The following is a 26113-nucleotide window of genomic DNA, read 5'->3' as shown; positions in this document are numbered from 1 at the left end:
TCGGTCAATGCCTGGGCCTTCATCGCAGTCCGAGTCACATAGATTATGTCAAACTATGTGAGCAGAATCTGCCATTTTGCAAGTCTTCCTGTCGGCATAGGCTTTTGAAAGATATACTTCAATGGATCCAAGCGTGAAATAAGGTAAGTAGTGTAGGATGACAAATAATGTTTCAACTTCTGTGCCACCCAAGTTAAGGCGCAATATATCCTTTCCAGGTGAGTGTACTTAACCTCATAGGCTGTGAACTTCTTGCTAAGATAATAGATGGCTTGCTCCTTCCTGCCGGTGACATCATGCTGCCCCAGTACACATCCAAATGAATTTTCCAAGACTATCAAGTAAAGAATCAAAGGTCTCCCCGGTTCTGGCGGAACCAGCACAAGTGGGTTTGTCAAGTAACCTTTTATCTTGTCAAACGCTTCTTGACACTCATTAGTCCACTTGATTGCAGCGTCCTTCCTCAACAACTTGAAAATAGGCTCACAAGTCGTCGTGAGCTGAGTGATAAACCTGCTGATATAGTTCAACCTTCCTAACAGACTCATCACTTCAGTCTTGCTCCTTGGAGGGGGCAATTCTTGTATGTCTTTGATCTTTGATGGGTCCAACTCGATGCCTCGCCAACTGACTATGAATCCCAACAGTTTTTCGGATGGAACACCAAATGCACACTTGGCGAGGTTTAGCTTGAGGTTGTACCTGCGAAGCCTCTGGAAGAATTTCCTCAAATCCCTAACGTGGTCGGCCTGATGCTTTGATTTTATGATCACATCATCTACATATACCTCAATCTCCTTGTGTATCATGTCATGAAACACAGTAGTCATTGCCATCATATAGGTTGCCCTAGCATTCTTTAAACCAAATGGCATTACCCGGTAGCAATAAGTTCCCCAGGGTGTGATGAATGCCGTCTTTTCTACATCTTCTTCATCCATTAGAATTTGATGATACCCGGCATAGCAATCCACAAAAGATCCGATCTCACGCTTGGCACAATTATCGATCAAAATGTGGATATTGGGCAGTGGGAAGTTATCCTTCGAACTTGCTTTGTTGATATTGCGGTAATCGACGCATACTCTGATCTTGCCATCCTTCTTCGGAATAGGCACGACATTAGCCAACCAAACAGGATATCGGGTGACCCGGATAACCTTTGCATCCAACTGTTTGGTAACTTCTTCTTTAATCTTCACACTCATATCAGTTTTGAATTTCCTCAACTTTTGCTTGACGGGAGGGAACGTTGGATCAGTGGGCAATTTGTGGACCACTAAATCAGTGCTTAACCTTGGCATGTCGTCATATGACCACACAAAAACATCTTTGTACTCAATGAGTGCTTTGATTAGTTCTTCTCTAATATTTGGTACAATGTGGATACTTATTTTAGTTTCCCTGATATCATCTGCATCCCCTAAATTGATGTCTTCTGTGTCATTTAAGTTGGGCTTGGATTTCTCTTCAAACTGGCTTAACTCTCTGTTTATCTCTTCGAAGGCTTCATCCTCATCGTATTCCAATTCATTATCATAATCGACCTCCCGTACAATTAGTTAGGAATCAGATTGATTTTTTAGACTGGGTTGAAGATCCGTTGTGCATGCCATGTCATTAGAACCAATATAAAGAGAACAAGACTCCCTCCGGGTAGGAAGGGGAGTAGCCGTCCAATTGTTGATATTGGCCCTAGGCCCCACAAACTGTATATCTAACCTACTGGACCCTTCTCCAGTTTCTATCATGTTGACATCACTGAACAGCCTTTCCAAGCCCTCATTCAAATCTCCATCTGGCCCAATCAGTGGTCCGAGAATTTTCGGGACCGACAACTTTCTGATACCTACTCTGACAAATGATCTGGATAGGCGCGGGATTGGCTTGGGAAGGACCCAGACTCTTTTCTTCAACTTGCGGGCCCGCCTTACGTCTGCTACCATAGGCTTGAACGCCAACCCAAAGGTATCCAGATTTTTGGGCAAAGAAACCGGCTGAACAATACCCTGAAGATCAGCCCCTAAACCTTTGCCTAGCACAAACCCGTTCTTCAACATCTCCGAGGCTACCATGACAGCTGCAGCTGCGATCCTGTGAAGTGGAAGGTCCTCGCCTTCAGAAATTTTATCCACTGAAACCGTATCGAAAACCTGGTAAACCCACGGTCCCTTATCATCATCAGTCTCTATGAAGGGCACGATGGCATCACTTACGGCGCTTGCATTGTCTTCCCCATGTACTACGGTCTCTTGACTATCCCACTCGAATTTGACCATCTGATGTAAGGTATAAGGCACTGCTTTGGTGGTGTGGATCCAGGGTCGCCCCAACAGAAGATTATATGACTCTGCCATGTCTAACACTTGAAACTCCATGGTGAACTCGACTGGACCAATTGTTAATTCAAGTATGATGTCACCCACTGTGTCTGTACCACCACCATCAAACCCTCGAACATAGATGTTGTTCTTGTGAATCCTGTCACCATCGACCTTCAGTTTGTTCAATGTGGCCAAAGGACAGATATTGGCACTGGACCCATTATCAATCAGTACTCGAGTGACTACCGAGTCTTCGCACTTCACGGTCAAATAAAGGGCTCTATTATGTTCTGTCCCCTCCATAGGCAACTCATCGTCTGAAAAAGTGGCCCTGTTGACCTCGAAAATCTTGTTTGCTACTTTCTCCAGATGGTTCACAGAGATCTTATCCGGAACATGGGCTTCGTTCAGAATTTTCATCAATACCTGGCGATGATCATCTGAATGGATCAACAAGGATAACAATGAGATCTGTGTCGAGGTCTTCCTCAACTGCTCCACAATGGAGTAATCTTGCGCCTTCATTTTCTTTAAAAATTCTTCCGCCTCTTCCTCGGTAACTGAATTCTTTGTTGCTATAGGATTGGCCCTTCTTAACTCTGAGGGAGCAAAACACCTTCCCGAATGAGTTAGACCCTAGGCTTTACACACTTCTCATTTGACTTCTTTCCCTTTGTAAATCACCGTCACCCGTTCATAATTCCAAGGAACAGCCTTGTTGTTGATCACTGGAAGCTGAGTTACCGGTTTTATAATGACCGGCTCTGTGCGAGCACCCTTCACGATCATAACAGGTTTACTTGCAACCCATGGCACTACCACTTTAGCTTTCTCGGTTTTCACTGCAACAATGCTTGACGACCCTCTCTCGGCTACCACAGCTAACTTATCATCTACCCCTCTCAACTGGGCCACTGATTTCCCACAGGTTACTTTTTCCTTTGAGTTGGTTTCGCTGGAACGGATCATCATTACCGTTTGTGAGGGCTTCATGGGCTCCCCCTCTTTGTGTATCAACTCAATCATGTGTGTCTCATGGTGAGCTGGCAGTGGATTCTGATTAATATTTGGTGCTTCTGGCGCTTGAACCTCGATCCGATGAGTATCGATAAGCTCTTGCACAGCTGTTTTCAGCTTCCAACATTTCTCTGTATCGTGCCCTGGTCCCCCTGAACAATACTCACAACTCACCGAATGGTCAAGATTTCTAGGGGGAGGATTTGGCATTTTAGGCTCAATTGGATTCAACATGCCCAACTGTCTTACTCTGTGAAAAAGACTGGTGTATAATTCCCCCAGTGGAGTGAAAGTCTTTTGCTTCTGTGACCTCTCATTCTTGAGGGCTGGGTTTGGTCGGAAACCTATCCCGGGGGGATTTCTGTAGGCCCTTGGGGGTGAATATGTGTTTTGTGGAGCTGGGTAGGGATTTTGTGGAGATGGTGCACGCCATTGTGCGTGTGCCGGAGTTTGGGTATAGGTTTGTGCGTGATGGACGGAAAAATGGGGATCTGGCGGTGGGTGGTATGGTTGTGGATGGATATATGGAGTATGGGGGTAATTTTGGTGGTAGGGTCGTGGTTGGCTATAGTAGGGCGACGGGCCTCTAGATCCGAACCAGGCTTCGGACTCAACAGTCGTGACATCTTCTTTCTTCTTCTTCCCAAGTATACCCCCAGTGTTGCTTTGGATGGCCTGAGTGGTCGCCTTGATCGCTGAATAGCTCATGATTTTGTTGGACTTAAGCCCCTCCTCGACCATGTCCCCCATTTTTACAACCTCGTTAAAAGACTTGCCAATTGCGGATACCAAATGACCAAAGTAAGTTGGCTCCAAAGCCTGCAAAAAGTAATCAACGATCTCGCTTTCCTTCATTGGGGGATCTACCCTTGCTGCTTGCTCCCTCCACCGAAACCCATACTCTCTAAAACTTTCACTATGCTTCTTTTCCAGTTTGGTCAGGGACAGTCGGTCTGGAATAATCTCAAGATTATATTGAAAGTGACAAGCGAATACTTGGGCAAAATCGTCCCAGGTGTACCACCTGTTATGATCTTGCCTGGTGTACCATTCTAGCGCCGATCCACTCAAACTTTGGCTGAAATATGCCATTAGTAATTCATCTCTTCCGCCCGCTCCCCTCATCTTGCTACAAAAACCTCTCAGATGAGCCACCGGATCGCCGTGTCCATTGTACAAGTCGAACTTGGGCATTTTGAACCCTGCGGGTAGTTGTACATTTGGGAATAAACACAGGTCTTTGTAAGCCACGCTTACTTGACCTCCTAGACCTCTCATATCCCTGAAGGATTGCTCTATGCTTTTCATTTTTCTGAACATCTCTTCCTGTTCAGGATTTTTGGTAAGTTTTTCTGCTTCTCCGGTAGGTCAGGATGTGGATCATATGGATAGGCTTCGGGTGCTTTGAAGGTGAGCTCCGGGGGACAATACTGGTTGTCCTGAGCTTGGAACACAGGTTCACTCGGGGATTTATGGAGTGCAGCTGGTGGAGATGCCACAAAAACAGGGGTGATTGGCGAAGGAAGGTATGGAATTGATTTTGATGGTGGAGCTTGCGGCGTATGAGAAGTAGTGCCATGGTAGTGTTGATAAATGGGAAAACCCGGATCGGTGGCGGGATGATCCTGAGACTGAGCTAATGGTGGGTAAAAGCAGGGTTAGCAGGGTAAGCTGGCAATAATTGCCCTTTGGACCAGGCTTGGTACATTTCGGCCATCTGTTGCTTAAGCTTGAGCATCTCCTCTTTCATTTTGTAGACGTCCAACTCTTCTACCTCAACACTAGTGTCGACATCTGGAATAGACATGATTTCCGGTATTGGTCCCTTCGATCTGGTTTGGTAATGGTAATGTGCCAGTATCCTCTAAATAAACTAACTGCTTGAATTCTCTGGAAATCAACAAACTTGTTAGTTTTTAGAGTTCAACATATATGCAATTACATGTTGGGATGCAATGCACCTAGGCAATTAACCATTTCTATCATGCATTTGCTTCGGTTGCGTGCGTCATTTCGACCTCTCATAATTGTGCCCCTTTTTTAAGCTTCCTTTATTCTATCCTTCTTTATTTATTTTTCATTTTCCCTTATTTTTCTTTTTAGTGGTGGTCGAATCCTATAGAGATTGCCTACGTATCATGTCTCCGCATGAATCAGACCAGGCGTAGTTCTGTCCTATAAGTGTGAAAAGCAAAGAGATAAATTTTTGGAAATTTTCGATTTTTCTTTAATAAACATTCTATTACAAACCATACGCTTTTTGGAAAGGAAAATAATAGACTCGAAACCAAACCAAGTACGAATTCGATAACTACTGACAGACTCTGATGGGAAAGAAAGACAGACTCTAATAGACAACAGACTCTAGGAAAGAAAGAAAAATGCAGATTCAAACTATGAACACATTAAAGTCTTAAATTTGGGTTCCCGCGGGGCGTCATTCGGCCTCGCTGCGGGTTTAGGTGTGAGGTTCCTTTCCAGCCGTTCCAATTCACACATGATTTGCTTCACAAATATCATCACCGCCGAGAAGAAGCTAGTGCGCTTCATGTTTTCACACTCCCGACATCTCCTGGTAATAGCACGAGCAATAGTCAGAATCTTGTTCCTGGTTCGGTCTTTCTCTAGGAGTAAGCGTCCTATCTGATCTCCTCTAGCCTTCAAAACCCGAGAATCATGTAGACGTTGTTTCCGTAACTGCTGTATTTCTTCTTCCATTGAGGCCATCAGATTATGGCAGTGTTTACTCTTGGTTTCAAAATCCTTGGCTTGTTTAGCCGCCTCGCTCTCTAGGGTGGTCACCTTCCATTTTAGACTGACAAGGGTCTTTTCATGATCTTTCCTTGCCTGCTATAAGTACTGTGCGCACTCTGTCGTTCTTTTTGCCCATTGTGTTCGGAGTTGAGCTATGGTATCCTTATATCTCTTCAAATCATCCCGGCACTCACCGATTTCCTTTTTCAAACCTTTTAGTAACCGCTCATCCAACCGACTTCTTTGTTGTTCGCCAGCATCTCTTCTCATCTGTCGGATTTGGGCTTTCAGCACCTTGTTTTCTTGGGCCAATTTGCTCTTTTCTCCCCAGTCAGCATCGACCTGCAGACTATTTTCAAATTCCAGGTCTCTAATCTGTTGCCTCAGCTTGCGTATTTCTGCCCTGTAACTCTCTTCTTTAGCCAACCAATCCCACTGTTCTTGCGAAGCCTGAACAAACTCCTGGAGATGGGGCCTTTTGGCCGGTCTCCCAAACTCGATTTCTTTCATAAACCAAGCAAGGTATCTCAGCGAAACTTCACCCTTGGACTGATCGCGTACACATGTATTGGCTGTTAAGTATTGACACTCGCTCCAAATTTATCGGACTGCCGCTTCAGGAAACTATCCGTTGGGCCCGATCTCGACTACTTGACCACTAAGATCTTCATCTTTCGGAACTATTTGGCATCTCCCCAACTGTCTCAAGACTCGATACGGGGCATAGGGCTGAATACTCCGGAGTCCCATCAAAAGGAAATGGGGTCCAGTGGCTGGCATATATATGATTTCATCCACGGGCAACCATCCTAGTGTCCACTGCATTTGGCTGGCGGTGAGGGTTCGAAAGAATGATGTCCACGCCGTAACTCCCTCGGGCAGACTGACCCCCTTGATTTTTGTGTAGAACTCTTCTATGCAAGTTTTCTTCGAGGAACCATAACTCAAGAGCTGGGAACGGTGGCAGAGATGCTCAGTCATCCATATTTGTAGCAACAAGTTACACCCCTCGAAAAAGTTCTCTCCGGCTTTGCAGGCTGTGAGAGCTCAGAAGATATCAAATACTATCATAGGCGCAAGAGTGCTTTTATCTTGAGTGAGCAATGTACTAAGACCCCGACTATTTTCAGATCAATGTTTCCGTCTTTCCTTGGAAATACCAAAAGGCCCAAAAAGGTTATCATAAAAGCCACTCGTCTATGCTCGTCCTATTTCTGACGGTTACTTTTGCTGCATAACTTGTTACCCGGGTTGTTGAATCCTCCGACATGACCGTATCTGTCGTATATGAAGCGCGGATTACAAAAACCTGCGGCCAAATCTGGGTTATGGATCGTCCTGGGTATCTTTAACGAATCTAAAAACCGATACACAGTGACAGCTCTTAGAGCAACCAGGTACTTTTGCCTCAACGGAACTTCAGCATTTCCGATGTACCCGGCTATTTCCTCCAAAGTCGGAGTGAGTTCGAAATCGGAGAAGTGGAAGACATTGTGTGTCGGGTCCTAGCAGGTGATCAAAGCTCTTATGATATCCCCCCGAGGCTGGATTTCCAATAAACCCGTAAGACCTTTTAGATATTTCTTGACCTCATATTGCCCTTCGCCACCTAAATCATCCCACCATAGCCGCAACTTGGAAGGGATTTTAGTCATTATTGAAAAAGGTTCATTTTGCATCGTGCTCATCCTGCACATTTATTAAGGTGATTTAAGAATTAAAATTTATTTGACTCAACAAATTGACTATTTTTAATTTTCACAGCTTAAAAGGAAGATCCGGTTTTGCACACGGCTTTTCAGCACTTCGGGAACGAAGATTTTAAAGCTGGGTGAGTCAACCGGTCAAAAAATCAAAAAATGACTAAAAGTGGCCGTTTATGCAAAGTCAGCTTTCCGGCGTCCCTTTCGAGAACATTCGAATATTCTTGCCAAAAACGGTATCACCCGACTTATTTATGCTGCCAATTAAAATTTGACATTTTTTGGCTATTTTTGTAAAAGGGGAGGTTGGACCCGATGAGGGTTGCCTACGTATCCCGCACCTTGTGAGAATCAAACCGGCGTAGTTTGGGCAGATAAAACGAACTTCTTTTGAAAACAAGACTCTTTTTAACGGCAAATAAAACCATTTTCATAAACAAAACCCCCTTTCTTTTCTTTTTTCATTTTCTCAAAAATTCGACAGAGTTTCGACACTATTGATTTTTCAAAATAGGCGATTAACCATCTCTATCTCTCTTTCCTCAAAGTATTCAAAAGCCTGTCAGCATGCAAGTCCGAAGCAAATAAATGCACAGGTAGAAGCAAGTAAGATGCATCAGGATGGTCATTTTCATTTTTTGGTACACCTGTCCTAGACAGACCCAACCCCTGTGTTGAGCCTCCAAAGTCAAATGCACGTGATGCAAACAAACGTTCCTACTAGGGATCCGGCATGAAGCTGAGTTATTCTAAGTGAAAAAAAACCTGAGGCATATTGTTCTAGCCCTGGCTTACCCAAGTGGACAGCTTGAGCCGAAATGGGGGCAACGTACCGGGAGCACGAAAGTCTGCCCGGCCTAGTTACTTGTCCCAACTTCGTCTTATTTGGTATGACTTCTAACAGAAAGGTGGGTCACGCGCACGTGTACACCATAAATTTAGAAGACTCAGAAAGAAGAAGAGTTTCGTAGCAGTTTTATACACAATTCAGATAATATTAAAGCGGTAAAAGCATCATTTAGCATATTAAGCATAAACATGTAAAAATCAGATAATAAATAAAGCCAACTATAACAGTTATTTTAAGCTCGAATTTCTAACCCTGAACCAGTGGTTCTGGGCCAAGTCCCCCCCAGCAGAGTCGCCAGAGCTGTCACACCTCCTTTTTCCCGCGCCCCCGCAAAGGGGCGTAGAGGGAGTTTTTCCAATTAAGGGACAATCGAAACGAGATTTATTATTTAATTCTGAGTCGCCACTTAGGAGATTTATGGTGTCCCAAGTCACCGGTTGAATCCCGAATCGAGGAAAAGATTGACTCTGTATTACAGTCCGCAAACCAGAAATCCGGATAAGGAATTCTGTTAACCCGGGAGAAGGTGTTAGGCATTCCCAAGTTCCGTGGTTCTAGCACGGTCGCACAACTGTCATATTCGGCTTAATTATCTGATTTTTATACAATTATGAACCTATGTGCAAATTTTAACTTTTAACCGCTTTTATTATTATCATCATTACTTTAACAGAGAATTGCAACGTTGTGAAAACGTATCTCGAACCACGTCACATCAATGTACCCGTGGTTATCGACACATTTCGACTCCGTTGAGATTTGGATTTGGGTCACATAAATGTGCACCCGAGTTTAAGAAAGTAAATTATTAAAGGCGCGCCTAAAGCGACTAGCGTATTATCATTTTGGGAAAGGCCGTGAACTTTTGCTAAACGGCCCCACCCAAAGTCTAAGGAATTTTGCAAACTCTTATAGAGGGCCCCGCAGCTTATGTATTTTGTTTGTCGAGGCTCGTCTCATTCATTATTAAAAGGAATTGCAACGTCATGGAAATGCATCTCGAACCACGTCACAATCAATGTACCCGTGATTATCGACAGATTTCGACTTCGTTGGGATTTGTATTTGGGTCACATAAATGTACACCCAGGTTTAAGAAGGTAATATTATTTAAAGTACGCGCCTAAAGAGACTAACGCGTTTTTATTTTGGGAAATAGCCGTGAAACTCGCTAAACGGCCTGTCCCGAAGTCTAAGTATTTTAATATATACAATTGTCGAGGGCCCCGCAATCTAGGTGCTTTATTTGGCGAGGCTCGTCTCATTTCATTTATAGGTCATCCTCAAGCGAACTAAGATTTTCTAATTAATTTGTCTCTAAAACATGGAAAAATCCTAATCGATTTTGTCAAGGGCCTAAAACAGTACTTGCAAACCAAAATGTCTCAGGGCTCAAGGATAAGCCCGAAGAAATGTTAATTGGCACACCCAAAAGCTGGCCTGACGTAGTCTTCAGCCGAGGCCCATGCGAGTATACAAATAAGGTAAAACCCGGGCCATTTATTAAAGCACTAAGCTCAGGTGGCCTGGAATTAGGCTGACCACTAGACCGACGCAGCTTCAGCGGAATCAAATCGAGTACCCATCGGAATTACTGCGTCCTTTTACTCGAATGAACAGAACATGGTTTGAAGATTAAATTATTTCAACTACTTAACTACTGGTCCGTTTTTTACTAAAGGTGAAAGAGCAAATTAAGAGGTAGCTTTGAGTTCGACAACAAGATTGCGTATCAAGCCTTCAAGAATTAGCCTATTGGTCATACACTTCTACCAACGCTAGTTAACACCTATATAGTATGAACTAATTTGCATGATATGAGTTACTGCAATACAATACATGCTCAACTGGACATCAAACTCGATTTCAAATCCAACTGTTTCCAACTTTTCTTTTTGAACATAAATGAACACTAAACTACACATACACCAATTGTACTGAATTGCAGTAGATAATCACAAATTTGAATGGGTTCGAAGCAGTTCAAAGGCAGTTTATTACAAGCTGTAGATTCAGCCGTTCCAAATTACTTAAACAAACAGTCCTAATTACAATGCAAACCATTACATTCAATTATAAGGAAGATATAGTAGCTACTGAAGTTTTCCAATGAAGTTAGGTTTCCATTTCATTTTTATTTCAACCAAACTTTACATGATGTGGAGATTCAGCATGTACCTGGATTAGAAAACAGGACAAGAAGAAGGAGAAGTTAGCAGCAGGCAAGCAGCAGACAATACAACAGCAATGGGATTCAGAACAACTCCAAAACTAGTTTTTAAAAAAAAAACAGAACAACACTCAACCACAACCCAGAATGAGTTTGTCAACCAACAGCAATACAAACACCCAAGACAGAACAAACTGAGCTCAGATAAGTTCAGAAGCAGAATCAATAGACTGCCAAATAGATTCAACAATCAAAAGGGGCAAGAACCAGTGCTTGGAATCTGAATTCTGCCTAGAACTCAATGGAACAGTATCTTTTTCTTAAACTCTCTCTTAGAACTAATTCAAGACTCAAAAATATTCCTCTCAGATTCACTTTTTCCTCTCTTCAAGTCCCTCTCCAGATTTTCCAAAGATCCCCCTCCCTTCAGATTTTCAGCCCCCTTTCTTTGTCTAAAAATGACTCTATATATATCCAAAAACTGACCCCCAGCCCTCAAGGGCACTTAGGCAGAATTTTTTAAGCTAATTCTGCCCATGATCTCTTTTCAATTCCACTAGAATATGTTTTGTTCCCCACTAAACTTCTTTTTATTTGTTAATCTCACGCGGGTATGGGCAGCCTATTTTTCTATTCAAATTCCTTAAACCTTGTGAAATGGTGCCCATGCTCCCTTACACAGCCTTCAACCCCCCCACTAATGTTTTAAACTATTTCATTAGTTTAATGGTATTTTAGTACCCTACTGTTAGCCCATTTATCTTAAACCTTTTCCAAACCTCTTCATTCCCAAAATACCCCCTTAACCCTTGTGTATTATCCTACCTCAGCCCCTTTCAATTAAATTCATCAGCTATAACCAATTCAACTAAGTTAGAAATCCTAACAATTGACTAATTAAACAAATGAAACTAACTCCTAATCAACAACAATAGAACAGTTCAACAACCAGATTCATATCAGAATACACTTAACAAAACTAAAGAGTAGATCCGAGTCATTGAACTTAATCAGCATTTTAAGCTTGAAACTCAATTCAGACCAAATGCGATAAAAATAAAGATTCAGTGATTAAACTAACACACTTCTAGATTAAACCTAAACAACAATAAATGAACATTGTCAACATACTGAATGAACCAAAAATTAAACTATTATCATGCTAATCTAACACTCAAGCATACCAGACTAATCGACGACACTTATTCAAATCGATTATATAGTTTTATCACACTCATTAACCATGCCAGAAATAGTTTGACCAAATAAAGGGTCATTGAAGACGGGCAGAATCAATCAACAAAAGAAAATGAAAAATCAATAAAAGTAAACTAAAGTAAACAGAATAAACAAACACAAACTGGAACAAACAGGAAGGGAAAATACCTCAAGAACTCGGGACCTGGACGACCCTGATTCGAACTCAAACTCGAACTATTCGAGGTCGAACGGACCTTAATCGAGTGTTCTCAACTGAGAACGCTTCGACTAAAGTTGATTAGACCCCAAATCATCCTTTAGTTGGCACGGATTTCAACCTCTCGCTTTCTAGGGTTCTTGGGGGTTTGATTTGGGGTTCGAGTGGTTCTGGTCTGATTCGAATGGAACCAAGCGTGTTTTGGGCATGAGGGAGGTCAGGGGGTGCCAAGGTGTGAGTTCAGTGCGGATTGGGGTAGGTCCAGGTTTTGCTCGAATCTTCGAATGAAGATTCGAGAAGTTTGAGGATGATTCGAAGCAAACGGGTATTGGATTTGGATTGGGGGTGGTTAGATGTTCTAGGGGTCTTAATTTGGGGATCATTGGACGAACTAGGGTTCTAGACTGATTCTTCGATCTGATATTCGAAGTAGACGGTGATGATTCGAGGACAACGGAGGGTAGATTTGGAAAAGGGAGGGTGTGGTGGTTCAGGGGTGTGAATATGGGGGTCATTGGACCACCGGAACCCCCGTGAGGCGATTTCCGGTAGGCGATGCACGGTGGCAAGAGGCGGGGGGTATGTTTGGTCTCTGAAACTCAGAGACGAAGAGGTGAGGGGGGTTGGTTTAGGGGCGTGGGGGTAAGGAATCAAGGTTATATACAGGGGGAGGGGTGTTTTAATCCTAGCCGTTGGATCAAGCACGACCAACGGCTAGGATCAAGAAGCTAATCAAATACGGTGTCGTTTGGTTTAGTGTTGGGGTCGGGGTCGATCCGGGTAACGGGTCAGGTAATGGGGTTACGGGTTAGGGCGGAGTGATCTGGACCGTTGATCCCGTGAGATCAACGGCCCTGATCAGGGCTTCCCCAAAACGATGCCGTTTGGGTGTCTTTGAAACGGGCTGGTCCGGGTAAAAGGATATTTGGACTGGGCCTGAACTTTCTTTTAAAATTGGCCCAGTCCGATTTTTCTCTTGTTTTCTTCTTTTTCTTCTATTTTCTTTTTAATTCCTAAAACCAAAATTCCTAAATTGAATTGTAAAACCAAGATTATTTTAAAAAGATATTAATTAACCCTTAACAACAATTAACACACAAGATCGAAAAAAAATCGCACAATTAAACAATAAAAATGACAAAACTACCAAAATTCAAATTTTTTGTGATTTTCATTCTTTAAAATAGGACATGGTTCAATTAATTCCAAAATGCATAATTAAATCCTAAATGCACATGCGACACATATTTTTGTATTTTTCTCATTTAAAACATGCGCAGATAAAATACACATAAATTACAAACAACACAAAACTATTTTATTTTGAATTTTTAGGAGTAGTTCTCATAGGGCAAAAATCACGTGCTCACATATAGTGCCAACTTTTTGGGCGCTATATATATATAAAAAAAATCCCGGCTAGCCATTCCCTATATAAAGAGGTTAGGATTGTATAGAAATTCATTCAAAAAAAATTTTAACTCTTGTTGAAACGTTTATTGTTGTTAAATTCTCCATTTTTTTCATTATGTTTGAAGAGCGTAGAATAAAAGTTTCATTATATTGGGGAGGGGTGAGGTTGTGATGGAGAATAACTACGTGGGCTACAGTTTACCTCCTCAGTGTCATGTTAAATTGCCACTTACAATGGAGTACGATAAATTGATATCTTTGTTATGCAAAAAAATGAGTGTGAGGAAACGTTCAGTGATACTTAAAGTAACCGGAAGATATCCGTATTCCGTCACTCCACAAGGGGTTGCTTTTTACTCGGAGTTTAACATCGACGATGATGAAACTTTGAGTAATTTTCTGAGGACTCCGGATGAATGCCGGGAATTTCTTGTAATCACAATATTGGAGATGTACGCGAAGGTCGAAGACGTTCCAAAAAACGAGGTTGTGCATAGTAGAGATAACTCCCAGTCATCGGGTGGTTATTTTGGAGCAGTTTTTGCTAGACAGGTTCTGGATGAAAGAGTTTTCCTTGATTTAAACTTATCACCGCTGGCAAATGAGCAGCGAGAAAATAATTTATACCCTGCTTTCCATAATTCACAAGACGAGTGGTAAACTTCAATTTTTATTTGTGTTAATTATGTATATTTTTGGCCTATTGAATTTGTATTAACGCTCATATATTTAATAGGGGATACCGGCCGGATATGAATTTTACAAGTGCCCCATCCGGTAGTCATCACCTAATTGAAAACGTCCATCATGGAATTTCATCACATTACGACTTGTAAGTGAAGCGATATAGCCATATGGAAAGCATTTATTAATTCAGTAGCTTATATTTTTGTTGGTTGTGTAGTGAAAACGAGCAAGTTGAACCACCCGTACTCACTCAATTGACCGAAAATGACGCATTACATCGGGATTTGGAAGATGCACAGAATGAGGAACAGAACAGTGATTACGATAACAATGCCTATGAATCCGGAGACGAGACACCCTTTCCTCGTGAGGATGGTGATGAGCAGGATGAGGAGGAAGGACCTGATTTGAAGAGAGACCCCCCTAGACGAAGAGTGTACGAGTCTGAAGTGCCGTTTCATTCAAAGGAGATTCCTTACATTGATAACTTGCCAACCGTGCCGGATGTGGAAGCTCTCACAAGGGATTTTGATGAAATCCGGACAGCAATGTGGGATGAGTCTAGACCAACGGTGCTTGCAAAGTGGATGCTTTTTCCTGATAAAGCGCGCTTAAGTAGGGCTTGTAAAATGCACAATGTAAAAGAGTGTCGTGAAATGCAAGTATGGGAGTCAAGTCCGATGGTATACAAGGTTGTTTGCCGCAAGTGGTTTTGGCCATGTAATTGGATGTTGCGTGCGACCAAGAAGAAGACAAGTATGTGGAACGTGGGTAAATACATTCCCACCCACACATGCGAAATGGACACATTCAACGGGAATCACTTCAACTTGGATATTTACTTGATTTCTCTTGTACTTATTCCGCACCTCGAAGCATCCACAAGGTATGCAATCAAAGAGTTCATTACATCAGTCTACCAGGAATATGGACATACCATTACGAAAAAGGCATTTCTCGGGCGCAAACGAGCGTTTGAAATTGTCTACGGTAATTGGGATAAGTCATTTGCATCTCTGCCAAAGTACATGGCTGCACTGCAACACTTTAACCCCGGGACAGTTGTTGAATAGAAGCTTGAGCAGAGTCCGGGAACACCAGAATACATATTCAATTACGTGTTCTGGGCGTTTAAGCCAGCAATTGATGGTTTTTCGCATTGCCGGCCCGTAATATCCATAGGCGGAACTCATGTCTATAGAAAGTACGATATCAAGCTATTGATAGCCGTGGCAGTGGATGCTAATGGACAGATATTTCCTCTAGCTTTTGCTGTTTGTGCCAATGAAAGCACAGAGACGTGGACGCTATTTTTGAACCACATGAAAGAGCACGTTGTCAAATAGTGTTCAGTTATTTGTCTAATATCTGATCGGCACGGTGGTATATTAAGTTCTGTGGAGAACTTGCCTACATGGCAAGAACCTTATGCATACCACCGTTACTGTGTGAGGCACTTGAAGGCCAATTTCTAGAAGGAACATCCCAATAAGGATCTACATGATTTGATGTGGATGGCAGCAATAGACCACCAACAACATAAATTCCCGAGGCATATGGATTCTATCAGGCAAGAAGACAAGGCAGCCTATCATTGGTTAATGCGACACGACCCTGAAAAGTGGACGTTGCATGCAGATGGCGGCAGACGATGAGGAATTCTTACTACAAACGTGTCAGAGTCCTTCAACGGGTTATTGAAGTTGGCAAGAGGATTGTCCGTTATAGCCATGGTGCGGATGTCGTTCAAGCAGATGGCGGAAAGGTTTGTTGAACGGTCTGCAACTGCAACAGAATTGATGGAGAGGGGTGTTGAATTTATGTCAGTGCCTATAAAGAGATTTGAGAAATACAGACGGCGAGCACATTGACATTCATTTTTGCAGTATGATAACGAAAGAGGTGTTTTTGAAGTTCGCACTGCTATCCATAATAATCGGGGTAATAATGTACATACTGTATATGAATTTGCAAGGTTATGCTCCTGTGGGAAATGGTCCATCTACCACATGCCTTGTTCGCATGCCATCAAGTGTTTTCAACGTGTTGGTTATGCGGAGACCAACTATGTTGATCAACAATATAGTGTTTCCAAGTACCTAAACACATATAGTGGTCAGTTGCAGCCAGTGGGTGCTGAGCATTATTGACCTTCGAAACCATTTAAAATGGTGTGTAACAAGTCCTATTTGCGTAAAAGACAGTTGCAGAAGAGAACGCGTATACGAAACCAAATGGATGTTAGTGACACCGTTTATGCACGCAAATGTGGTATGTGCTCGCAAACAGGACACGACCATAGAAAATGTCCTTTGGGTGGCAACAGTAATCAAGCTCGGGGTGGGTGTTCTTCTAGTGTACCTAACTACCCATGAGTTGATGTTGTAATAATTAGTTGTTATGTCTATGTTGCAAGATTTATGAAATAAAATTATGCTTGTTAATTATGATTTGTACTTTCCCATTTTACCTATTTAAATAATAATTTAATAAAATTATCTGTATTATTATGTGTGTGTTGTCTTGTCGAACTGAAAAAGCTGACCAGCTGACATAAAGTTGTCTTGTCAACATCATGATATTTAACACGCAAAACATAGCGCCATTAGATAGTACGTTATGTGTATGTTGTCTTGTCGAACTGAAAAAGTTGACCAGCTGGCATAAAGTTGTCTTGTCAATATCATGATATTTAACACGCAAAATATAGCGCCATTAGATAGTACATTATATGTGTGTTGTCTCACCTATAAATAACGGGCTCATTGTAGTTATTTTGTGTGCTCAAAATTTACTAAAAACCAATATTTCATTAAAAGTAAGGTTTTTTTTTACTAAAAGCAAATATTTCACAAATGGCTCAACCTCTTCGTCCACCAAAGTGCAACTGTGGAAAAGCATGCTTGATGCAAAATTGTTGGGACGGTGGTGAAGTTGGACGCCGCTACTGGCACTGTATGAACCAGTTTTACAAGGTTCCCGGCGAACCTATTTGTGATTTTGAGGAATGGGTTGATGAACCATGTTATCAGGAATGTTACAGAGAACAACTGCAGATTCTTCATAATATGTGTTTAAGACAACAGGAACATGAAAAAGAAAGCAATAGAATTATTGCAGACTTGAGGGCGAAACTGAAGGAGGTGGGAGAAGAAAAATGAAAAACACAATGGAATTGTGAAGCACAAAAGGAACGTAAAAAAAATATAAACTGGAACTTGCGGAGGTGAAGGCGAAACTGAAAGAGGTAGAAGAAGAAAAAGAACAACTGGAAGAACGATTTAAGTGGTTGGAGCGGAGATTAAATGGCAACCGGGGCTAAACATTGGCATGTATGTGTTTAGTGTATTTTTCATATTTCATGTATTTTTATTATGTTGGCCTGCTATGTTTGTGTTTGTGCTTGTGTTTGTGTTGTAGTAATGTTTTCCTTGTTTGTTGTACTAAATTTTATTTTAATTGAAGTGAAAGTTAAGTTTAAGTGCTTGTGTTAAGTTTAAGTTTAAGTGCTTGTGTTGTACTAAATTTTATTTTAATTGAAGTGGAAGTTAAGTTTAAGTGCTTGTGTTGTTATATGAAACTATCAAACGAATGGAGAACTAAATAAAGTAATGGGCATATTCGATTAAATATTATTTTTAATGTATACAAAAATATTATTTACAACAAATAAAAAAAAGGAAGGCCGAATCAATGTGTCCCGCATCCGGTGTGTCTCAATGCAGCCGCTGGCCTGAGGCACATCCCCTCCCGCCCAGGTACGCTATCAGGATCATCATCATTAAGTCGTCTCTTTATCGCCGGATGCGGCGCAGGATGACATGCATTGGTGGCGCTGTCAGGTCCAGTAGAAGGCTACATAATAATATGAAACTTAGTATAGAAAAATAGATAACAATTCACAACAATTTATATTGTCTTACCATAATCGGTTTGGATCCTGAATGTAGTCATCTGTTGCAGCATCGCATGAAGCCTTAAAAAGGAAATTAATAAAGTTAAAAAAAATAAATAAGTTACAGTTAAAACAAATTCAAATTCAATACTAATAAACTTATATCTGCGCATGTGATGAGGAGCCATAACTCAATCGGCGCCCACCGGTAAAATCTCGGGTCGGTCGATCCTCATCAGTGGTATACGAGCCTGGGAAGTATCTACCCAATGCGCTCCTTGAATATCCGAGCCCGTGATCAATAATTGACCCGATAGGGTCACCTGCGAAGGCACTGGAGGAGGATAAATTCCAAGGCTGTAAGACGGCATGTTGGTCTCATGCATGCCACCTGCCATATCAGCAGCAACATCATCAGCAGGAGCCTCAACGTCCCGTTGCTGGGGACCACCTCCTCTCCGCCCACAACTACGTCGTCCGGCAGTACCAGCTCGTCGGGCACCGCCAGCTCGTCGGGCACCACCAGCTCGTGGGATACCACGACCTCGCTGGTACGTGGTTGGGTCCATATAATCAGCCTCGTGTGCCAAACACTGATCCGATCGGGCTCGCTGCAGTGTCTGGGCAGCCACATCCATGAATCGACGACTATACTCCTGCATGACCACAGGATCGTGGACATAACTCTGCATCTGCTGCCCCATACGATAGATAGTATGCAATCCAATCGCCTGCACAAAGTAAAAAATATAAACTACGTATTTGGCACTAAATTACAGGTATATAATTAATAATAACAGAAAATATACCAGGGCCTCGTGTCTCCCGACGTATGGTACGTATCAACCGTGTGCCTAATGAACTGGGTTCTCGATAAAAAGTTGGGAAACAGTGCAGTACCATGCCATATAGAGTTCAATAGGAAAGTGTTGCGGAGGTGGGGTCAAGTCCCCTCGCCTGTCCCAAATACCCAACTGGTCATTAAGCCATGTCATAAATGTGTCGTCCGCCTTGGACTGGTCATCCCTCTCATAATGTAAAGCATGCCATGCAGGCGGATCAGGTATAAGGGTAGGCCAAACTGACGAAATACCTGCTCGAAGGCATGATGCTCGACAATATTGAGGCATGTGAGCGGGACAGAAGCTCTCCAAATATGTCGGCCGAACGTGCAGTACGCTGGCAGGGTACCTATCACCTCATCGTTGTACGACGTCCAGATGAACTATCAAATAAGAACACAAACCGTTAGAATGCGCAACACTAAGTTAATCAACAACAGGTAAGTTTAGTTAGATATTCACTTGTGCGTCCTCCAGCAAATCCAACACATCCCTGCAGAGGGGGAGATTATGATGGGCATCATACTCTCGTGCAAGTCTACGACGCATAACCCACCTATGTGCTAGAGGGAGATTCGGAATTTCTACATTAGCCGGTAGCTGTGGTAGAGGTGGTCGAAACTGTAGAAATCGCTCCCAGACCCAAATCTAACATATAAAGTTGACATAAAGTATAAGATTAACTATAACTTGGTAGAATTGTAACTAATGGACATATTATTTGAATATGTTGTCAGTGTAGAAGCGGCAGAAAGCCACCAACGTCTCTCTGTGTGCCGATGCAAGCCCGACACATCTGCTTGTACAAAAATGAGATGACAGCACCACCCCAGCTGTAGCTGGCTGTATCCTCGAACCGGGTAATATGATGCAGAAAACGGAGGCTCACTAGGTTCCCCGAAGTGTTCGGGAAAAAGACTCCCCCAAATAGAAGGAGCAACAGCATCCTCGTATATTGTTGTACATCCACCTTCGCTGACTCGTCGGTGATAGTATGGTGGATCTGCACCAGGTGGTCTCTAGTGGGGACCAACTGCATACGACTGGCCCCAGATGCTACCTCCTCGTCCTCCGGCATGAAATCCGTGAGCATGTGCAGCATACTCCAATATGCCTGGCACGAATAATATCTCATCGTCGCAGGCAATAAAACTGACAAGCCATCAGCGGACAGGCCGTATAAAATCTCAGCGTCCTGGAGTGTGATGGTGGCCTCGCCGATGGGCAGATGGAAAGTGTGCGTCTCCGGTCGCCACCGCTCAATCAAGGTCGTGATCAAAACATAGTCGAGTTGTATGCGGCCAATCCTAATAATCTTGTATAATCTCATCTCCTCCAGGTAATGGACCACGCGGGGAGGACTCAAAAACTCCCACAATAGATCCACTCTCCTACCCTGGAAAGTCTGCAGAAGCAACTGTCCGTCCCATATATACTCGGATATATGTTGGGGCTGTAGGGCTAATAAATTCGACGTCCGAGGGCCGGGATGTATAGTAGCGTCCATATTTGTCAACTGTAAATTCATATTTTTAATAACTTAATTGTATAAATTATATATATATATATATACCTATGGGTTCCGGGCTCGATATTTTGATGCCCAATGACACCAAACTATCATTAATAATTATGTGTTTTTTTATAATTTAAATTCATATTTTTAATAACTTAATTGTATAAATTATATATATATACCTATAGGTTCCGGGCTCGATATTTTGAGGCCCAATGGCACCAAACTATCATTAATAATTATGTGTCTTTTTATAGTTTAAATTCATATTTTTAATAACTTAATTGTACAAAGTTTGCATTTTCAACAACCAGTATAAGATACTTAAACAAAAGGAATTCTAAGCTAAAATACTACACATTACTACGCTAAAAGGCTCTAAATTTTACTACGCTAAAAGGGTCTACGTTTTACTACGCTAAAAAGGTCTAGATTTTACTACGCTAAAAAATAATCTAAACTAAACATAAACAACAAATAAATTTAATTGCAAATAAAACACAAAACGGCATGAAAACACATATATATAAATCAGGATATTAACAGACAAATTTATTTTACAAATTTATATTTTTTTAGAAAACACTAATATTAAATCCAGATAAATTGAACATGCTAGTTTCGAAAAAAAAACACAAACTGAAATAGAACACATACAAATCAAATAATATGCATTATTATAAATATTTCAACTTAAAATAAATCGAAATACCTTGATTTAGAATTTTCGGAAAGCAAAAAGATTGAAATTTTGACTCCGAAAGTGTGAATCAACAATAACACGAAGCTCTACTCGAATGTGGGACCTACGTTCTTCAAATTTTATGTGCCGGGAGGACCCAAAATTTTATTTTTAATTTAAATGGAGGGCAGCAACGGGTGTAAGGGGGACCAAAAAAAGAAGAGGGGTTAAATAATGGAGGAAGAAACGATGAAGAAGATGGATGAAATTTTAAAAAAGGGGTATAGCGCCAGTTATTGTGGCGCTATACCTGCGCCATGTCAGCTTTTGCAGTATAGCGCCACAATATCTGGCACTATACATTAACGGTGCGGTTACCGTTAATGTATAGCGCTAGGTATTGTGACACTATACATAAAAATGTAACATTTTTTTTTTACCACCTATTTGTGTACTTTGAGCCCAAAAGAACCACATTTTGGTTTCCTACTCAAAAATACCAGCAGTCATTAAGATTGTACGACATACATTATCCATCATGGAAAACGATGTTGTACTTAAACGTGTCTCGGTTTTGAACGTCAATTAGAAAATATTCTGACATATAAATCTTACTAATTAATAGATTATAGATGAATTTAATTCATCATGTGTGGAAGAAGAGAGGATTTTGTAGATTTACCTTGTCGTTGTCTCATGGATTACGTAGTACAAAAATCGTTCACCATTTGAATTCCAATTTCCGTAACCCTAACACGAAAACGATGATGATGATCAAACAAAGAAGAAAGCGGGTGGAAGTAATATTTTTTCTTATAATTGTGGCGACAGGATCACCTTGTGCCCATATGGATTATTTACTAAGTACTAACTTTCACTAGCACATGTGTCAAGTAATTTTTTTCACCAAAATTTAGGCATATGATAATAAATCACGCATTGTTTTTTGTCCTTAGTTGATGTTGCCCCTTAATTTTTCACGTTTACCCATGTTATTAGCACAGTCTGTTATGCCATGCCCTTGAACGTGGGAGCAACAACAATAACAACAACATACCCAATATGATTCACAAGTAGGGTTTAGGGAGAGTTGAGACTTGAGTGTAAGCAGATCTTATCCCAACTTTGTGGGATATTGAAAGACTGTTTTCAATAGAGCACCGACTCACAAAAAAAAAAAGAAAAAATAAATAAATAAATAAATATATATATATAGAGAGAGAGAGAGTAAAACAAGGCTATTATGAAAATACTAAAGAAAAGAAAGGTATTGACAACAAAAAAAATAAAAATAACCAAAGTAAAAGAAACAACAGTAGTAATAAAACTGAATGATGATGATGAGGAGGAGGAGTTGGAGGAAAGGGAGGTAACAACTACGATGCTCTAAACTAGAATCATGCTCACCCACAGAAAAGAAAAAACACTCGACTATAATCCTCGACCTTCATACTCTCCTATCTATGGTTATGTCCTCGGTGAGCTGGAGATGTGTCATGTCATGTCTAATCAGCTCTCCCTAATTCTTCCTCGGTCTACCTCTACCTCTCCTTAGACCTATTACTACCAACCTCTCGCACCTCCTCACTAGTATATGTGCTCATCCTCTTTATAGGCCCGAACCATCTCAGCCTCGCTTGCCGCATCTTGTCCACCATGAAGGTACTTCCACCTTGCCCCGTATATCTTTGTTTCTAATCATATCTCTCCTAAATGCAGGACTAAAATAATAACATCACATACTAGTTCGAAAGTGCCTTGGACGGAAGTCTCATTCTCAAATGAGACATCAATCCAAATTTGTGGAATGATACCCGAGAGGCAGCTAAGAGTTCAATCGACAACAGTGTTCAAGGCGCTTTAAGTTTCATGATTGGCGCATTATGCTCTGATATGTTGGATCATTTTCACTTTTGGCAGTCACCTTTTAAAATTGTCCTATGACCCATGCCTGTGTTCTTCCATGTGTTTTTCCCTTCTTCCAAGATCATTATACCACGGATAAATCTTTAGTTCGTATTGTGGGAAGCAGTACTCTTCAAGATTTTGAGCTGGCATCTAAGAATTATTTGTATCTGCCAGAGAAGAACTATGACCTACATGTGTGCTTGTGGGACTAAATATTTGAACATCCTTCATCAATAATGAGGAGCGACACGTATACTTTGATATTTTTTATTACCGTGGTATGATCAGCTTGCATGTACCGCAACTAATTCCACGAAATACTTGTTATCTCCCACCAGCACAAATACTGAATAATTCTATACTAAGGCTTGGATAGATGGAAAGAACCTAGTGTTTTTGCCTCAGCTGAAATTTGAACCTACGACCTCCTAATACTCTGTGCGATCTCTTTGCATAGTTGGGGAAAAACACTTTTCCTGCTGAACGTTCCATCAACTCAACTTTTCTGGTGGAATAATCGCAAATATAAGTTGGACCATTAAAGTAGCAAGGTATCTATCTTCTCTTGTATCAAGTATTTACATCAAAAATAAAAATATTCTGTTAACTAAGAGAGAAAATACACCTACAATACTTGTAATTAAATTGGTGTTATTCCCCGAATATATTTTTGAGTGTTATGCCTGGACACCCTTTAACTATTTTTTACACGTGTTTTTGCGACTTGTTATAGAATTAGAAAAAACTAATAATCGATGACATGAGTCACTGCTAGTCACAGTTTTCAAATGTACATGATCCTTACTGTTCACAGTTTTCAGATTACATTCCTAGCACGTCTTAATTGCTAGAATGTCACATTGTTTCCTCACCTTCCAACAATGGTAGTAGGCATTGTAGTTGAGTTTTCTTGTTTCGTGACAAGTCTTAAAAGTGGAAGGTCTTAAAAACAATTAGTAGGATATTGGAGACTAGGAATAGGATAAGAAACTAAAGCAAATACTCAAAATGCTCCATGACTATTTAGCGCTCGCATTTGGTGCCATATTATCCTTAAAATGTGGGAACGAAAACCCCAAATTTATCCAGCAAAAAGGAATTATCATATAACATTGAAAGTCATTTACCTTTTCTTTATGATTCTATGCTTGAATGAGTAATGCACGTCATTAAAGTAATGAGAATAGACAGTTCTAAGTCTATTATCTTTCCATTTACAGAACAAAATATAAAATTAGGAAGGGTTTATGCAATGCACCAAAAAAATTGAACATCAAAATAAAGTAATGAAAGTAAAAAGTTCCCCCTCCTCCCACGGAGGGCTTGCGAAAAGGTAATACCCAGACGAGCTAGCATTTTTTTGAATGGCTTTTAGTGGGGTGAAAGTGGAGCACACAGAAGGGCTTTCAATGTCAGGTAGTACAAAAGAAAGCAAAATATGAATCCACATTGAGGGCCCTCAATTCAATTATCTGATAACATCCAACACACAGTAATCCAAAAGTGAACAATTTTAAATTCCATCATCATTGTTTTAGGAGTAAGACACATGTCTAACCCCACACCCCCAATCTCAACTTTTAAACTATATATTTGAGTACCACTCATTTCCTATTTTATTATACAAAAAATTAACAGAGAGAGGAAGACGAAAAAGTGCAATGATGGATAAAGAATTTAAAACAAGAATGAAGAGAGGATTTTGGAAACCTGAAGAGGACTTGATATTGAAAAATTGTGTGGAGATTCATGGAGAGGGAAACTGGGCCACCATTTCTGAGAAGTCAGGTATACTTGTAATCACTTAGCCTATAGCTAGTTGTAACATTGTAATATTTGGGCAATAGTCTACAAGAATTCCGACATCAAAGAGTTTAACGTTTCGATATCTGTCTTAGGCTTAATGAGGAGTGGTAAGAGCTGCAGACTAAGGTGGAAAAATTACCTGAGGCCAAACATCAAGCGAGGAATGATGTCTGAAGATGAAAAGGACCTCATCATCAGACTCCATAAGCTCCTTGGAAACCGGTCACTGTTTTCCCCTCTGCACCTGATTTCCTGTGATACAATAAGAATGGTGAATTGATTCTTCTAGCTACGCTTACTTACCTCAAATCTTCTTTGGTACAGATGGTCGCTCATTGCAGGTAGGCTTCCTGGAAGAACAGACAATGAAGTAAAGAACTTCTGGAACACACATTTGAGCAAGAGGTCTTGTAGAGGCAAAAAGAAACATGTCAAGTCCAAGGAGGCGAACAGTCGCAGCCCACTGGGGAAAGAGAGTCAAGAATTTCCTGCTGAGACAGTAAGCAATAAAGAAGTGGCGGCCAATTCAGTTTTAGATTCATGGATAGAAGAAATGCAGGATTTCAACTGCAGCTTACTATCACCTCTGTCAATGAATAACGTGCCATTCCTTGAAGACGAGCCTTTTATCCCCATACTGGATGACATTGTCTTGCTTGATACATTTACAAGCACTGGCAAAGAAGTGTGGAATGAGATTCAGCCATTCCTTTAGAAATTTGTGGTAGTTACTCTATTGCATCCTTCACATAAGAGCACAATTTCCAGTAGTGCCAAAACAAGGTAACAACTCCCATGCTAGGGGTTTCGGATCTGAGCTTGTGCTTCATCCTCTAGGAGAAGTGCATGAGCTTGCTTGCGAAACCAATTTATGCATGTATCAAGAGTTCAAAACGATAAATCTCCCTTTTTCTAGGTATCAGCTTCCTCTAGTACTGGCAATTCCAACAAGTGAAAGAAAAGTAATGAACTAGCTATCAGCATTCCTAATTCAAAAGATAGCTATCTGGTTTACAATTCTTATTCGCATTGGTGAAGCAACAAAACTTTTTACAAAAAAATCAATTTAAAAAAACCATGAAATAAGATTTCAATGTAAGGGTCTAAACATGGTGAAAATGTGAGAGGA

General features: G+C 41.1%; 2 protein-coding genes across 3 annotated transcripts; one reads left to right on the top strand and one right to left on the bottom strand.

Annotated features, from left to right (window-relative positions):
- Nucleotides 1-18025: 18025 nt before the first annotated feature.
- Nucleotides 18026-25412, bottom strand: LOC104237197 (uncharacterized). Of its 2 annotated transcripts, XM_070162301.1 has the most exons (7): nt 25124-25412; nt 21953-22020; nt 19324-19455; nt 19040-19187; nt 18437-18961; nt 18259-18311; nt 18026-18190 (listed from the first exon to the last, which is right to left on the bottom strand). In XM_070162301.1, the coding sequence occupies exons 5-7, from the start codon at nt 18932-18934 to the stop codon at nt 18130-18132; spliced, it is 612 nt and encodes a 203-aa protein (XP_070018402.1). In that variant the 5' UTR covers nt 18935-18961; nt 19040-19187; nt 19324-19455; nt 21953-22020; nt 25124-25412; the 3' UTR covers nt 18026-18129. The 2 variants fall into 2 exon arrangements, with proteins under 2 accessions (XP_070018402.1, XP_070018403.1); XM_070162302.1 differs by lacking the exon at nt 21953-22020.
- Nucleotides 23852-26003, top strand: LOC104237198 (transcription factor MYB114-like). The gene is made up of 3 exons (XM_009791305.2): nt 23852-24966; nt 25077-25206; nt 25309-26003. The coding sequence occupies exons 1-3, from the start codon at nt 24840-24842 to the stop codon at nt 25697-25699; spliced, it is 648 nt and encodes a 215-aa protein (XP_009789607.1). The 5' UTR covers nt 23852-24839; the 3' UTR covers nt 25700-26003.
- Nucleotides 26004-26113: the final 110 nt, after the last annotated feature.

Source organism: Nicotiana sylvestris, chromosome 11 (genome assembly GCF_000393655.2).
Source record: "Nicotiana sylvestris chromosome 11, ASM39365v2, whole genome shotgun sequence".
Classification (NCBI taxonomy): domain Eukaryota; kingdom Viridiplantae; phylum Streptophyta; class Magnoliopsida; order Solanales; family Solanaceae; genus Nicotiana; species Nicotiana sylvestris.
Note: the sequence above shows the minus strand (reverse complement) of the source record. Positions and strands in the feature narration are given on the sequence as shown.